Source organism: Entelurus aequoreus, linkage group LG03 (genome assembly GCF_033978785.1).
Source record: "Entelurus aequoreus isolate RoL-2023_Sb linkage group LG03, RoL_Eaeq_v1.1, whole genome shotgun sequence".
Classification (NCBI taxonomy): Eukaryota; Metazoa; Chordata; class Actinopteri; order Syngnathiformes; family Syngnathidae; genus Entelurus; species Entelurus aequoreus.
Window position 1 is genome coordinate 72,549,175 of NC_084733.1, and position 13,438 is coordinate 72,562,612.

The 13,438-nt window shown below is 40.9% G+C and overlaps 2 protein-coding genes across 2 annotated transcripts; both read right to left on the bottom strand.

Annotated features, from left to right (window-relative positions):
• Positions 1–519: 519 nt before the first annotated feature.
• sycp3 (synaptonemal complex protein 3) lies at positions 520–4,911 on the bottom strand. The gene is made up of 8 exons (XM_062042641.1): positions 4,554–4,911; positions 4,401–4,488; positions 4,280–4,314; positions 1,650–1,767; positions 1,464–1,563; positions 1,282–1,380; positions 1,107–1,211; positions 520–872 (listed from the first exon to the last, which is right to left on the bottom strand). The coding sequence occupies exons 1-8, from the start codon at positions 4,675–4,677 to the stop codon at positions 819–821; spliced, it is 723 nt and encodes a 240-aa protein (XP_061898625.1). The 5' UTR covers positions 4,678–4,911; the 3' UTR covers positions 520–818.
• A 318-nt stretch (positions 4,912–5,229) lies between these two features.
• Positions 5,230–12,725, bottom strand: actr6 (actin related protein 6). The gene is made up of 11 exons (XM_062042639.1): positions 12,533–12,725; positions 11,473–11,590; positions 11,322–11,390; positions 10,084–10,207; positions 9,883–10,018; positions 9,755–9,811; positions 9,420–9,518; positions 6,841–6,919; positions 5,866–6,037; positions 5,622–5,760; positions 5,230–5,548 (listed from the first exon to the last, which is right to left on the bottom strand). The coding sequence occupies exons 1-11, from the start codon at positions 12,598–12,600 to the stop codon at positions 5,419–5,421; spliced, it is 1,191 nt and encodes a 396-aa protein (XP_061898623.1). The 5' UTR covers positions 12,601–12,725; the 3' UTR covers positions 5,230–5,418.
• Positions 12,726–13,438: the final 713 nt, after the last annotated feature.

The window sequence follows — 13,438 nt, forward strand, 5'->3', positions numbered from 1 at the left end:
AGTTTGTAAGTGCGCGACACTTGAATGTGATTAACGTTTAATTGATTAACGTGGACCCCGACTTAAACAAGTTGAAAAACTTATTCGGGTGTTACCGTTTAGTGGTTAATTGTACAGAATATGTACTGTACTGTGCAATCTACTAATAAAAGTTTCAATCAATCAATCAATCAATGCCTGTCTATAACCTTAAAGAATGATCCAGCCTGTTATATTCGTATGTTATATGTGTTAATTCCTACTTTGTGAACCCGTTCTCAAACAATGGCAATAAAAACTATTCTGATTCTGATTGGTATTATCCTTTTACTCGCTAACATTTAAAATCTTGAGAGGCGTTGTGTTAAAATGTTAATAATAATTGTTTATATTTAATCACACATGACACAAATATTTATATGTTGGATAACGCACTGAAAGGAGTTTGGAGGGGCTCGAGTGCATCTTATAACTAGTTAAAAAAAATCATAAAAAGGCAATGAAGAAATAAAGATCAGTCAGCAGGATTGGAATAAAAAGATGCAAATGAGGATGTAGAGAAACATTTATTCTTAATTTAATTTACAGATAACTATTTTCTGTAGTCCAGACTTTTCATTTCCAACTGTTTTTCCAATTCCTTTGAACAGAACTATTTTCTTTAGTCCAACTTCTCATTTTGAAATATTTTTCAAAACACTTTGAACACAGTGCTACCCAGAGGTAGACAGCATGGTCTATTCAAGCTCATCAAATAAAAATTGTATGTATTTCATAACATATTGAAGGGGTTCATAAGCCGAAGAAGACAAACACATTAACAGCACAATCATGGCAAGCTAGAAGAGCATGCTCTGCAGCGACTTGCGTACGGAGGCCATTTCCTGTTGTTGCTGCGGAAACAAGACACAACATCATCACCATTTCTCTTGCCTTATTTATCCAAAAAGTATTATTAAGATAGATGCAGTGCTAGCCGAGTAAATGTGTGTAAGTGATTTTGACCTCCTTAGGCCACACCTTGGTCATTACACAAATACATAATCAGCAACTTACCTCCAAAAGGGAACAACAGTCTGCATTACAAAGGTATATTGTGTTATTTGCTTCCTCCCATGCTCGCTTACCGTGTCCATGAGAATCTTCTTCTGCAAGGTGGCCATCTCCTTTCTCAGCACCTGTTGCGCCCCCTGCATGAAACCCTCTTGGCTCTTCTCCATATCTGCCATGTTCTGGGCACACATGCACTCATTAACAAATAACATACATGACTTTTTGTTGGTAATCCTTTCATCTTTCAACCTTGACAAACTGCTCATAGAGCTCCCGGACGGCCGTCAGTTTCTGGTTCTGAAAAACTTTGGTCTGCTGAAGGAGCTTCTGTTGCTGTCTGAGCAGATTCTGAAAATGGAAAAACAAGACGTGGTGGTTTCATGTCATGATTGACGGCATGTGGTAGTGTGTTATTAGCATTGATGACCAACGTTGAGCTTCTCCTCCTGCTCCTCCACCCGCTGCGCTTCTGTCTCCCACTGCTGAAGGACCGTTGACACCTGCTGTGAGTAATCCTGAGTCATCTTCTGCCTGCACATGCACACACACACAAGTACGGAGGTAAGCAAGTGTGTGCACACATCTCTGCTAGATCTTACAGGTGTGTGGATCCGTACCTCTGGCTGTGGTAGGTGGCCCAGAGTTGCTCCAGTTTCTGCTGACTTCCACTCATGTATGTCTTGGTCAGACATTCCAAACGCTTTCTCTTGGCCTGCATCACCTTACTGATGTCAGCTAGACAAACAACAACTATGTTACAAATGTGTGTGTCCAATAACAAGGTTTCTACAGTTTTCAGCAACCATCCATCTATTTTCTACCGCTTGTCTCTCTCGGGGTCGTGGGAGTGCCGGAGCCTATACCAGCTGCACTTGGGCGGAAGGCGGGGTACACCCTGGACAAGTCGCCACCTCATCGCAGAGTGCCAACCCATTTAATGAAATGCTTTTTAATGCCACTTACAAAATGAAGGTCATGCTGAAAGACATTAGAAAGTCTACAAAATATAAAAAATATATACAAATTTCAATATAATGCTTTTCTCCCTATTTTGGTTTGTTGTCTCTTGCACATTTTTCATGTTTATTTTGTGTATTCTTTCCTTTATGGTAGATTTGTTTCAATTTCCTAATTACTGTTTGAAAATTATTGGGAAAAAAAGGTTTCTATGTACAACTGATATTGTGGAAAATGTATGGTGACATGTTTACTTGTATGTTCTAATTGTTGGAATTTTATGTATACGTACACGCGGTAGAAAATGGATAGATGGATATTGTTGTCGAAATAAAGTTCGAAAAAAAAGCTGTGATTGCTCAGCTTCTTCTGACATCATATCCGAGGGTTCACACAGCCCACCTTCGCGAACGTCTTCTACGGTTTCGAAGCTATGTGTATTTTAAAAGTGACCGTTTTATTAAAATCATTAGTTCTAGCTCCAACATTAAAGTACCGTATTTTCCGGATTATAAGGTGCACTTAAAATCTTTTTTTTTTTCTCACAACTCGACAGTGCGCCTTGTAACACGGTGCGCCTAATGTAAGGAATAAGTTTGGTTGAGCTTACTCACCTCTAAGCTGTTTTATTTGGTACATGGTGTAATGATAAGTGTGACAAGTAGATGGCAAACGTAAGAAATAAGTGTAGACAGCACTATGATTGCAATATGTCTCAAGTAAACAACACCAAAATGTTAAATGTTCCATTGAAAACATAGAACATTACACATGGCGCTCAAAAACATATCAAAATGTTTTACTACGACTTTGGTAAGCTATGAAGCCGCACTGCTTGAATTATTGTCGGAGCATTAAACATACGAGTATTATTACGGTGTGTGTTTAAGGGAAGAGATATTATCTGGCATTTTGTTTCACAATATTATGCAAAATCAACTTTTCTTACCTTCTGGTACCTGCTGGTCTGCATTTGTGATCTGTAGAAGTCCTGAAAAATTGTGCGCGTCCGCGAGTCGATTAGCTTCTTTTTTTTCCTCTATCTTCTTGTTATGTGACATTCATCTCCCACTGTTGCCATTTCTAATATAGTGTAAAGTTCTTACTTATATCTGTCAGTAAACTCGCCATGAAAGCGCTAAAACATACCAGTGTAGTGAGTTTACATTATTCACCCAAGGAACTTTGGTTATTACAGTTCCGGTCGGACAGTTTTTCACGGGACACATTTCCTGTGTTGTTGTTTCCGGATGAGGAGATGCTGCTCCGTTATTGATTTAAGTAAAGTCTGAATGTCATTAAAACAGTTAGCTCCATCTTTTGACACTTCTTCCACTCCCGTCCTTGCATGCTACACCACTACAACAAAGATGGCGGGGAGAAGACGCTGCCGAAGGTGAGTCACATAAACAAGACCGCCCACAAAATGGCGCATCCGGATGCGACTGTCAGAAAGCGGCTGGAAGATGATCTGTCAAAAATAATATATGCAACATTTTCACCAAAGAACCACCATTACATGTTATGTAGACCACCAGGAAGTGTTTTCAATTTAGAAAAAATAAATAAATATGACTCCTTTAATGCGCCGTATAATCCGCTGCGCCTAATATATGAAAAAAGATTTTAAAAAATAGACCATTCATCGGCTGTGTGCCTTATAATCCGGTGCGACCTATGGTCCGGAAAATACAGTAAGTGTAGCTACCACTGCTAAAAAGACAAGAAACCTTGTGGAAGAGAAATGCAAGTAAGTCCCGCCTGCGGCTACCGAAACAAAGATTGTGAATGACTGACAAGAGGCTCACTTTGTTCATTTAATTCTACTGCCGCATAAATCTGCTCAAGTGCTGAGAGCGAGGCACAGAGTGAGCCCTCCCGTATCCAATTTGAAAGCCAGAGACAAAGACGTAGCAATTTATCAATGTTCTAGGTTATTGAGTTCATTTTCATTTATGGTCCGATTTATTGACTTATTGAATATCATCCCAGACTCACAATTGTATGAATTTTTTTAATACCTCCAGGCATTGAGCGTAATGTTTTTAATGGCATTAAATGTCTTATTTTCGTAAAATCCATGTAATGACTTTCAAGGCTTTTAATGACCGAAACTCTGTATAAGCCTCTTCTGTCTATGTGTTCATCCTGATATCTTAATAATAACACACCTTCGACTCATTTCACAAAATAAACTACCGGTATTCTACTTGTGTTTTACATATTTTACTTATTGAATTAGTTTTCTTGAGTGCTCTGGAAAGCTTAATATTAATAAAATGTACAGTACCTCCAAAGCGCTCCAACATGGAATGAACTTCATTCCTACACACACGCACAAAACCACATTATTAACTGCAAATATGAGGAAATATGACACATATGTGCAAAAAATAATGTTTTGTAAATACCCAACAACAGCAGATGCTGCATCGTCTTCTTTAAAGTCAGCAGAGAGTCTTTTCTTTGAAGATTTGTCCACACTTACAGTTTCATTGCCTTTATGGAGAAAAAAACTGTTTCAATTAGCAGGTTTTTGTAGCAGTTGCTAAAACTGCGTTTACCTTTCCTGAGGTCGTCTTCAGAACCACTAAGACCATTCTTCGTCACGTCAGGAGAAAAATCGAATACTTTGTCAGAATGTTCGTCTGTAAGCTTTCTTTTCCTCATTCTTTTGCCAGTAGACATTTTTTCAGTGTGGTCAGCTAGGCGGCTAACGTTAGCGGTGGCTTAGCACGAGCAGCCAAATGTGCTCATAAATCTTAAACTCGAAAATTATAATTACTTGATTCTTTGTAGTTTTTGTGGGTTCTACTCTGTCTTAGTGATGATAAAACTCCTCTGGGTTCGGTGCTCTAAGCGAACATACTCAGCAATAGTTTCAGAAACACAACACTCACGGCTAAGCTAGTTAGCAGTCAATCCCGCCACGCGAAGGACCCCAGAAACAAACCTTCTAAACGTTGTCAACATTTTCAGAATTAATCCATCCCCATATATTTATTCCTGGAATGCTCATTTAAGTGTATTGTCTGCTAATAATAATTCTTTATTAGGTTCATATTTTAGAAGTCAAATTTGTTTATAGTGTTTAAAAATATTAGTCAGGCAGTAAACAGGCATTCTATTTTGACCTCACTGATACACTACTGATGTAAACACTGTAATTAACCTTAGACATTGTAAAATCAAAAGTAAAAAAAAATAAAAAAAATCTACAAAACAAATTTAATCCACAGTTTTGTTGTGTTGGTCATTCACAGGTCCAACTTTTCTTAGAAGTCACATTTGTTCATGCAGTTGTTGAAACATTTTCTGTCAGGCAGTGAACACTGACACAATATTAATATAAACGCTGTAATTAACATACAATGTAAAATAAAAAAGTGAAAACAAATTAATTAAAAGTTGCTTAGTTATGTAGGTCGTTTAGATGTCAAACTTTTCTTCACAGATAAAATGTCCGTTCTCCTCGTAGTCGTCTCGTGTGACCACTATCTCTTCGTAATCGGGATCTTGTGCCAGTAACTTCCCTCCTTCCCACGAGTATGTGATGGGACTGTGACACAAGAGGACCACGTCATTGCACGCACAAAAAGACAAGAGTACAGAGGACGCCAAGTGCAACTCACTTGTCGGGAAGCGTGACCGAAACGGGGAAGTGAGTGGGAACCAGAGAGCGAAGTTCAGCTTCCAGTCGCTCCCTGAAGCCCGGAAACAAGGTGTTGCCTCCGGTCAGGATGATGTTGTTGTACATGTGAGGCTGCATGTCTGCACAGAAGCACATGTGTCAACACCTGCTACCATCACAATGGAACAAGCTTGTTTCTGCCTCGGTGAATAACGAGGAATTAAAGTCTGAATTGAAATTTAGACCTTCCGGCAACGACTGGACAGAGTGCACAATGGTCTCTGGAATGCCCATCTCCTGGAGACCAATGTCCGATGGGTGGAGGAGCATCTCGGGAACGGCAAACCGCTCGTTGGCCAACCTGAGGATCTGCTCTCCAGTCTTGTACTTCCCACTCAGGACTACCTGCTCAGCTGGCTGGAAGAGAAGAAATTACATAGAGTACACTATGTCACAAAAGTGAGCACACCCGTCACATTTTAACAATTTTGTTTTGTCAAGGGACAATACTGTGCAGTAGATCATATACTTGTATATACACTTTATATAGTAGTCAATGTACAGCTTGTATAGCACAGCCATAATTGTGTAAATATCTGGCAAAACAAGTAGGTAGTAGAATAATTGTGTCTTGATTACAGTCAACAATGGGGATGGTAGCGTCACGGTCTGGGGCACGAATGCTGCTGGCACCTGGAGCTGCGGTTCATTGAAGGAAAGATTTATTCCAATGTGTACTGTGACGGTGTAAAGGAGGGTATGATCCCCTACTTTGGGATAAAGTATTTCCAAGTTCGCTTTCTTTTTTTTTTTTTTTAAATAAATTTGAGTCAAACATTTGGAGACACTTTCTCATGGAATTAATTGATTGTTACTGTGTATGGAGTTAGGTCTCACTGCATTAGATGTGTTTATTAGACATGGGAATGGTCCCTGATGACATGACCTTGTCTTGCCTACAGTCAAGCATTGGGATTGTAGTGATAGCATCACAGTCTGTGGTTGCACGAGTGATGCTGGCACTGGGGAACTGCGGTTCGTTGGCGAAGAGATTCCTTCCTACATGTACTGCGACATTGTGAAGCAGACTGCATGTAAGTTTTCCACCATTATAAGGAAGCTACTGTAGCCATACAAGCGTTACACTGACTACTCTAAAGTATACTAATGTTTAATTTCTATAGTATTGTGTCTTGACAAGATAGATATAAAATGCTGACCTTGCAGAATCCTTTCTTGATGGTGCTGAAGTCAGGAAGGACATAATCCCTCATGACAGTGTTGTCATGTCCCTTCAGCCTGGAAGGACACATTATTATAATAAGGACCGTGAGAATAACATATTAAATCATGTAAACATTTTTACTTAAAATGTAACCTTCTTGTGAATATAATCCCCTCAGCTATCTAGGCGTAAAGGAAAGGAAATGTCAACACTAGCATGGAAAACATTCAAACAATCAATGTACACTAAATTCTAAAACCACATTGAACACTTAACAATAAGCTCTTAAAATGAAGGTGCAAAAATTAGGAATATGTAAGAAATGCTTAATTAAGTGTAACAAAATAGTGCAAAGTGTGAAAATGTAAACAGAGAAGCCTGAGAAGAACTCTTTTTTGCAGGTATAGTGCCAGGAAGTTACAGCTGTGTAACATTTAATATGGTCTGTTATTCTTATTTAAGTATGGAAATTAATTTATGTTATTCAGTAATTATTATTTAAATATTATTGCACCAAACTACTATTATTTTAAAGTAGCACATTTGTTATATTTTATAATTTATTTCATTTATACTTATAGTCTGTGGTGGGCTCTCTTTTTTCTGGGGCTGAGGTTGCCGAGGTAGTCAAGAAGCTCCTCGGTGGCAAGGCCCCAGGAGTGGATGAGATCCGCCCGGAGTTCCTTAAGGCTTTGGATGCTGTGGGGTTGTCGTGGTTGACAAGACTCGGCAGCATTGCATGTACATCGGGGGCGGTGCCTCTGGATTGGCAGACTGGGATGGTGGTTTGTCTATTCAAAAAGGGGAACCGGAGGGTGTGTTCCAACTATCGTGGGATCACACTCCCCAGCCTTTCCGGTAAGGTCTATTCAGGTTTACTGGAAAGGAGGCTAGTGGAACCTCGGATTCAGGAGGAACAGTGTGGTTTTCGTCGTGGTCGTGGAACTGTGGTCCAACTCTTTACTCTCAGCAGGGTCCTTCAGGGTGCATGGGAGTTTTCCCAACCAGTCTACATGTGTTTTGTGGACTTGGGAAAGGGATTCGACCGTGTCCCTCGGGAAGTCCTGTGGGGAGTGCTCAGAGAGTATGGCGTATCGGACCGTCTGATTGTGGCGGTTAGCTCCCTGTACAATCAGTGTCCGAGCTTGGTCCGCATTGCCGGCAGTAAGTCGGACCCCTTTCCAGTGAGGGTAGGACCATTGTCACTGATTCTGTTAACAACTTTTATGGACAGAATTTCTAGGCGCAGTCAGGGCGTTGAGCGGATTTGGTTTGGTGAGTGGAGGATTATGTAGTCCTGCTGGCTTCATCTGGCCAGGATCTTCAGCTCTCACTGGATCGGTTCGCAGCTGAGTGAGAAGTGACTGGGATGAAAATCAGCACTTCCAAGTCCGAGTCCATGGTTCTCACTTGGAAAAGGGGGGAGTGCCTTCTCCGGGTTGGGGAGGAGATCCTGCTCCAAGTTCAAATACCTCAGGGTCTTGTTCACGAGTGAGGGAGAAGTGGATTGTAAGATCGACAGGCAGATCAGTGTGGCGTCTGCAGTGATCTGGACCCAGTATCGATCCGTCGTGGTGAAGAAGGAGCTGAGCCGGAAGGCAAAGCTCTCAATTTACCGGTCGATCTATCGAAGTCCCTCTCCTCATCTATGGTCATGAGATTTGGATTATGACCGAAAAGACAAGATCACGGGTCCAAGCGGCTGAAATTAGTTTCCTCCGTCGGGTGGTGGTCTTTGGGGAGGTGTTTCGGGCGCATCCGACTGGTACGCGACCACGGGGAAGACCCAGGACATGGTGGAGAGACAATGTCTCCCAGCTGGCCTGAGAACGCCCCGGGATCCTCCGGGAAGAGCTGGACAAGGTAGCTGGGGTGAGGGAAGTCTGGGCTTCATTGCTTAGGCTGCTGCCCCCGCGAACCGACTTCGGACAAGCGGAAGAAGATGGATGGATTTTATTTATAAAGTCTTGCACTTCAGTTTCTACCTGTTGTTTCCATACACCCGAATAAGAAACGAACAAGGGTTAAAAAGAAAAGTGGTGAGCGCTGCTAAGGACTACAGTCCGTTTAAAAAGATCCAAAAAACTGCCATACTGTCGAGGTGACTTTTCCTGTTTTATCAACAATTTCTTTGCTCTCTGCAGCACTCATTTTTAAAATCAACCGCAAGACAGCAAGATGGCGCAACCAACTTGATTGTTGCTACCTTTACCTGATTGGCTGTTAGCTTGTCCCTCCCACTGATCAGTGATAACTTCCTGCTTTGTTCAGGTACCAGAAAGCGAGTGCCTTTGTTCATGCAACCTTGCTTCGTAACTTCCGGTTTCTTCCGGCCCAAAAAAATGTTATATATTGAACGTTTTATCAAATGCATTATTTTTTTGTATTAATTACATGTCTATTGCGATATATGTTGATCTTGTTTCACTGGCCCAGGCCTACATCATTACCAAAGCATTTTTTTACTATCAGCTTCCACGCATATGTGACGCACACAAAAACAAAGGATGAGTTCCGGCCCCGCCCACACGCCTCTAATGGCGCTTACCAACCGGTCAGTCAGATAAGTCTTACTGTGCGATGGCCATGTCCTTGTAGAAGTCCCGGGACACGTAGCACACATCTTCTTTCACCTGGTTGATCACATGCGTCTCATCCATCACATGCAGCTGGCTGTGCGCGTGGCGCGCACACACACACACACACACACACACACACACACACACACACACACACACACACACACACACACACACACACACACACACACACACACACACACACACACACACACACACACACACACACACACACACACACACACACACACACACACACGAAGGATACAGTGAGAAGTTTGTTGAACTTTCTGACAGTCTTTGGTAATGTAAATGAGAAGGCGGGCCTACCGATAAGAAATTATTTCTTTGAGGTGATTGGTCAGTAGCTTTCCTCCTATGCTGATCCTACATGAAGAGAGCATCATCATCATCATCATCAAAAAGAAAGCAACAATTAGATCAGTGCAGCTTGTGACCTGCAGATGGCGTCCTTCATTTTGCTGCCGCGACAGTACGGGGCGATGTGGGTGAAGGAGAAGCCACTGTCGACAAGCAGGCAGCAAATTTGAGATGGTCTGGTGTGGAAGTAGTGACGAGCACTCAGAGAACCCGCTGAAAAGCCACACACGCGCAGTGAGCTTAAGCTACAAGCTAGGTTTGGCTAGCTAGCGACTCACCGTTGATCCTGACAGCCGACTGGAACTGGTACTCCTCAAAGAGGATCTCGTTCATGGACTCCTGGATGGAAGTGAAGTTGAAGTAGGGCTCGGTGATAACCACGCTTGTGTCGGCAAAGTCCACCTGCAAACACACAGCGGGAAGATGAGCTGCGGCAAGAGAGGGAAAGTAAAGCAGACTAGAGTTGTGACGTTCGCAAATTAAACGAGTCTTGTGAACGGCTCTTTTAAGTGAACGATGAGAACCGATTCCCAGTTGTGAGCCGTTTGTTTTGGAGTCGTTTCTATGGACATGCAGATTTAGCGTCTGCAATTGCCCACACTGCACATATGCCACCTGACTTCTAACTGAACTAGAAAATGACTAAGTGCTAAAGCAAACTTAGCAGCATTTGGATAAACTTAAAAAAAAAAAGTGGATGGATTGATGGATATATTTTAAATATAAAAATAGTATATATTTTTTCATCATTATTTTTAATTATAATAATTTTTTATTTTTGGATTCACTTTTCGGGTTCATTATTCTAAAGGGTGGAAGTACAATTTTGTACTCACATTTTCATTTTGTCCCAATTTTTATTGTAGTTTTATTTATACTTTTTATATTCATTATTGCATTTCGTACTTATTATGTTTTTTGTTTTTTTTAACATATACTATACAATTTTTTAGGTGAGGGGAAATTCAAAGTAGTGATGTTACTGTCAAAGCATGGAAATATGGCACCGTTTGATGAAATATTATATATGAAAACAACAACAAAAATTATAGCCAATCATTAGGAATAATTCCCACCAATAGAGAATATTTGTGTAAATCTACATCGAATCGTATAACTCAGTCATTCTCAAACAGTGGAATGTGGGCTCCATCTCTTGGTACACCAAATAATTAGTTGATTAAAGTACAGTGTTTTATTTTCCTATATTCAAATAGTGTTACTGTTCAAACTGTAATGTTACACTGGCCAAAAATATTATAAATACATGTTAAATAAAACTTCTGCCTTGTTGTTAATGAATACTTAGGCAGACCACACTACTGTACTTTAATTTGGGTTATTATTGTGGTATTTGGAGAGTCAAGCGTTTTCTTAGGTGGTACTTGAAAAAAACCCTATAAAAACAAGTCAGTCTTTTGAAAGGCTCTTTGAAAGGAACAACTCCTCAAGATTTGGGTCCCTTCAAAGAGCCATAAACCCCATTTCTTAAGCAGACATGGCGGTCTTTGTCTACCTTGAACATCTCCTTTCCAAACAGGTGATCCCAAACTTTCCTCTGGACGTCCCAGTTGACCAGGTAACCCTGAGCATGAGAGACATGTGTTAAGGCAGCAGCAACAACTCCAATTTATAAGTGTGACATGTGATTGGAGTCAAGATGTCACCTTCTGGAAGGGCAGGATGTAGAAAAGACCGGAAGGATCTTTGATCTCATCCAGCTGACTGGCAGTGAAGGTCTTCATTCGGGACGTTTTGGAACGAAACTGACAGTTGTGAATGACGCTAACAGAGAGGACGACAAAATAATTGCAATTTATGTCAACATTAGTTCAGTTCAGTTTATTTCGCACATGCATACAATACAATGTAATGCATCACATATTTCCAGTTGTTTCATTACAGCACGTCGGAAAAGGAGTAGAAAGAAGCTGAGCTTATTTAATTCTGCCCCTTTTCATACTATAGCAATTTTATCCCATTTCCTTGTTCTCTTTAACAGAACATTGAATAAATAAATAGTAAATAAATAATATACCATAGTAAGTAAACAAATATTAAATACATAAATAATTTGTATCTAAACAAAAAAGGGTTCGGCAGCACGGTGGAACAGGGGGTTAGTGTATGTGCCTCACAATACAAAGGTCCTGTGTGGAGTTTGCATGTTCTCCCCGTGACTGCGTGGGTTCCCTCCGGGTACTCCGGCTTCCTCCCACCTCCAAAGACATGCACCTGGGGATAGGTTGATTTGCAACACTAAATTGGCCCTAGTGTGTGAATGTGAGTGTGAATGTTGTCTATCTGTGTTGGCCCTGCGATGAAGTGGCGACTTGTCCAGGGTGTACCACGCCTTCCGCCCGAATGCAGCTGAGATAGGCTCCAGCACCCCCCGCTACACCAAAAGGGACAAGCGGTAGAAAATGTATGGATGGCAAAAAGGGTTCAAGATGTTCATCATAATTATTGTTCTGTGTAATTTGTGAACACTTGTAGTTTGCTCTTGTAAATAGCGCATTCTGCTGGACAGTTCACACATTGCACCCCCAAATCGTTCAACGTTAGTTAATTTTTTTTTACACCCATGCATTATCCTTTCTAGCATGGGTGTTTCTGTCAGCTACTATTAAAATAGCTGTCACTGTATTTTGTTTGGCTTTTTAAAATTCTGCTAACAGGAGAAAACAAAGAAAGAGTAACAGAAGCATTAGATGAGGGGAAACTCACCTAACGTTCTGCGAACTGTATCCTATTTTTGCCGTGTAGGCTCCGTTGTCCAGGACTAAAGTAGCCATTGTTTAAGTCCGAAGTAAGCTCTTAAAACAAAGAAGTCAACATGTCGGTTCTGTCACGCCAATTTTCTTCCCATCACAAAAACCTTCCTAAACCCCATTTACTTCCGGGGTCATTTTCGCTTACGTCAGTTCCTCTTACGTCATTGACAGCGATCGATAGCACTTCGTTTGACTCTTTTTTATAATACAGCGTTAACAAAACGTCTGAATTATCAACAATAATGTTGATTTAAAGTACAGACATTTAACATTATATATTAATTAATATTACTGAAATGTTTCAACAATAATGTTGATTTAAACTACAGACATTTAACAGTATTATATATTAATTAATATTAGTGAAATGGTTTCAACAATAATGTTGATTTAAAGTAGTACAGACATTTAACAGTATTATATATTAATTAATATTTTTTGCACGTTACCGCGAAGACAGAAGTTCGCAGCAGCGGCCCTAACACTCCGCTTGAAATGTTGCTTAGCCTGCTGGTGTTTGACATAAGTCCCCTGGGACAGATAAAGACGAATATCATCCAGTGACACCACCATTTTCAGGAGATTTGGATTTATCGATCGCTGGCAATGACGTGAGAGGACATGACGTAAGTAAGAGGAACTGACGTAAGCGGAAATGACCCCGGAAGTAAATGGGGGTTAGGAAGGTTTTTGTGATGGGAAGAAAATTGGCGTGACAGTTCCACAGTGAGCGTGTAACTACAGAAGAGTCCTTCCATTATTGCTGCATTGGGTCCACTTCCGCTTTGCCGCTGGTTGTTTAAGATCATTGGCTGTTGAGCCAGCCAATCCGAAGCGCTATGTGCAATCCTCCGGGCGG

Bases quoted from the DNA above. Each gene is read 5' to 3' on its own strand.
- sycp3 (XM_062042641.1), bottom strand. From the start codon at position 4,677: ATGTCTACTGGCAAAAGAATGAGGAAAAGAAAGCTTACAGACGAACAT. The intron at 1,381-1,463 runs GTTGGTCATCAA...TTCCATTTTCAG, and splicing joins AGCAGGAGGAGAAGCTCAAC to AATCTGCTCAGACAGCAACA. The intron at 873-1,106 runs GTAAGCGAGCAT...TTGTTTCCGCAG, and splicing joins AGAAGATTCTCATGGACACG to CAACAACAGGAAATGGCCTC.
- actr6 (XM_062042639.1), bottom strand. From the start codon at position 12,600: ATGGCTACTTTAGTCCTGGACAACGGAGCCTACACGGCAAAAATAGGA. The intron at 9,519-9,754 runs GTAGGCCCGCCT...CCACGCGCACAG, and splicing joins AAAGAAATAATTTCTTATCG to CCAGCTGCATGTGATGGATG. The intron at 6,038-6,840 runs GTCAGCATTTTA...CTTCTCTTCCAG, and splicing joins TCAAGAAAGGATTCTGCAAG to CCAGCTGAGCAGGTAGTCCT.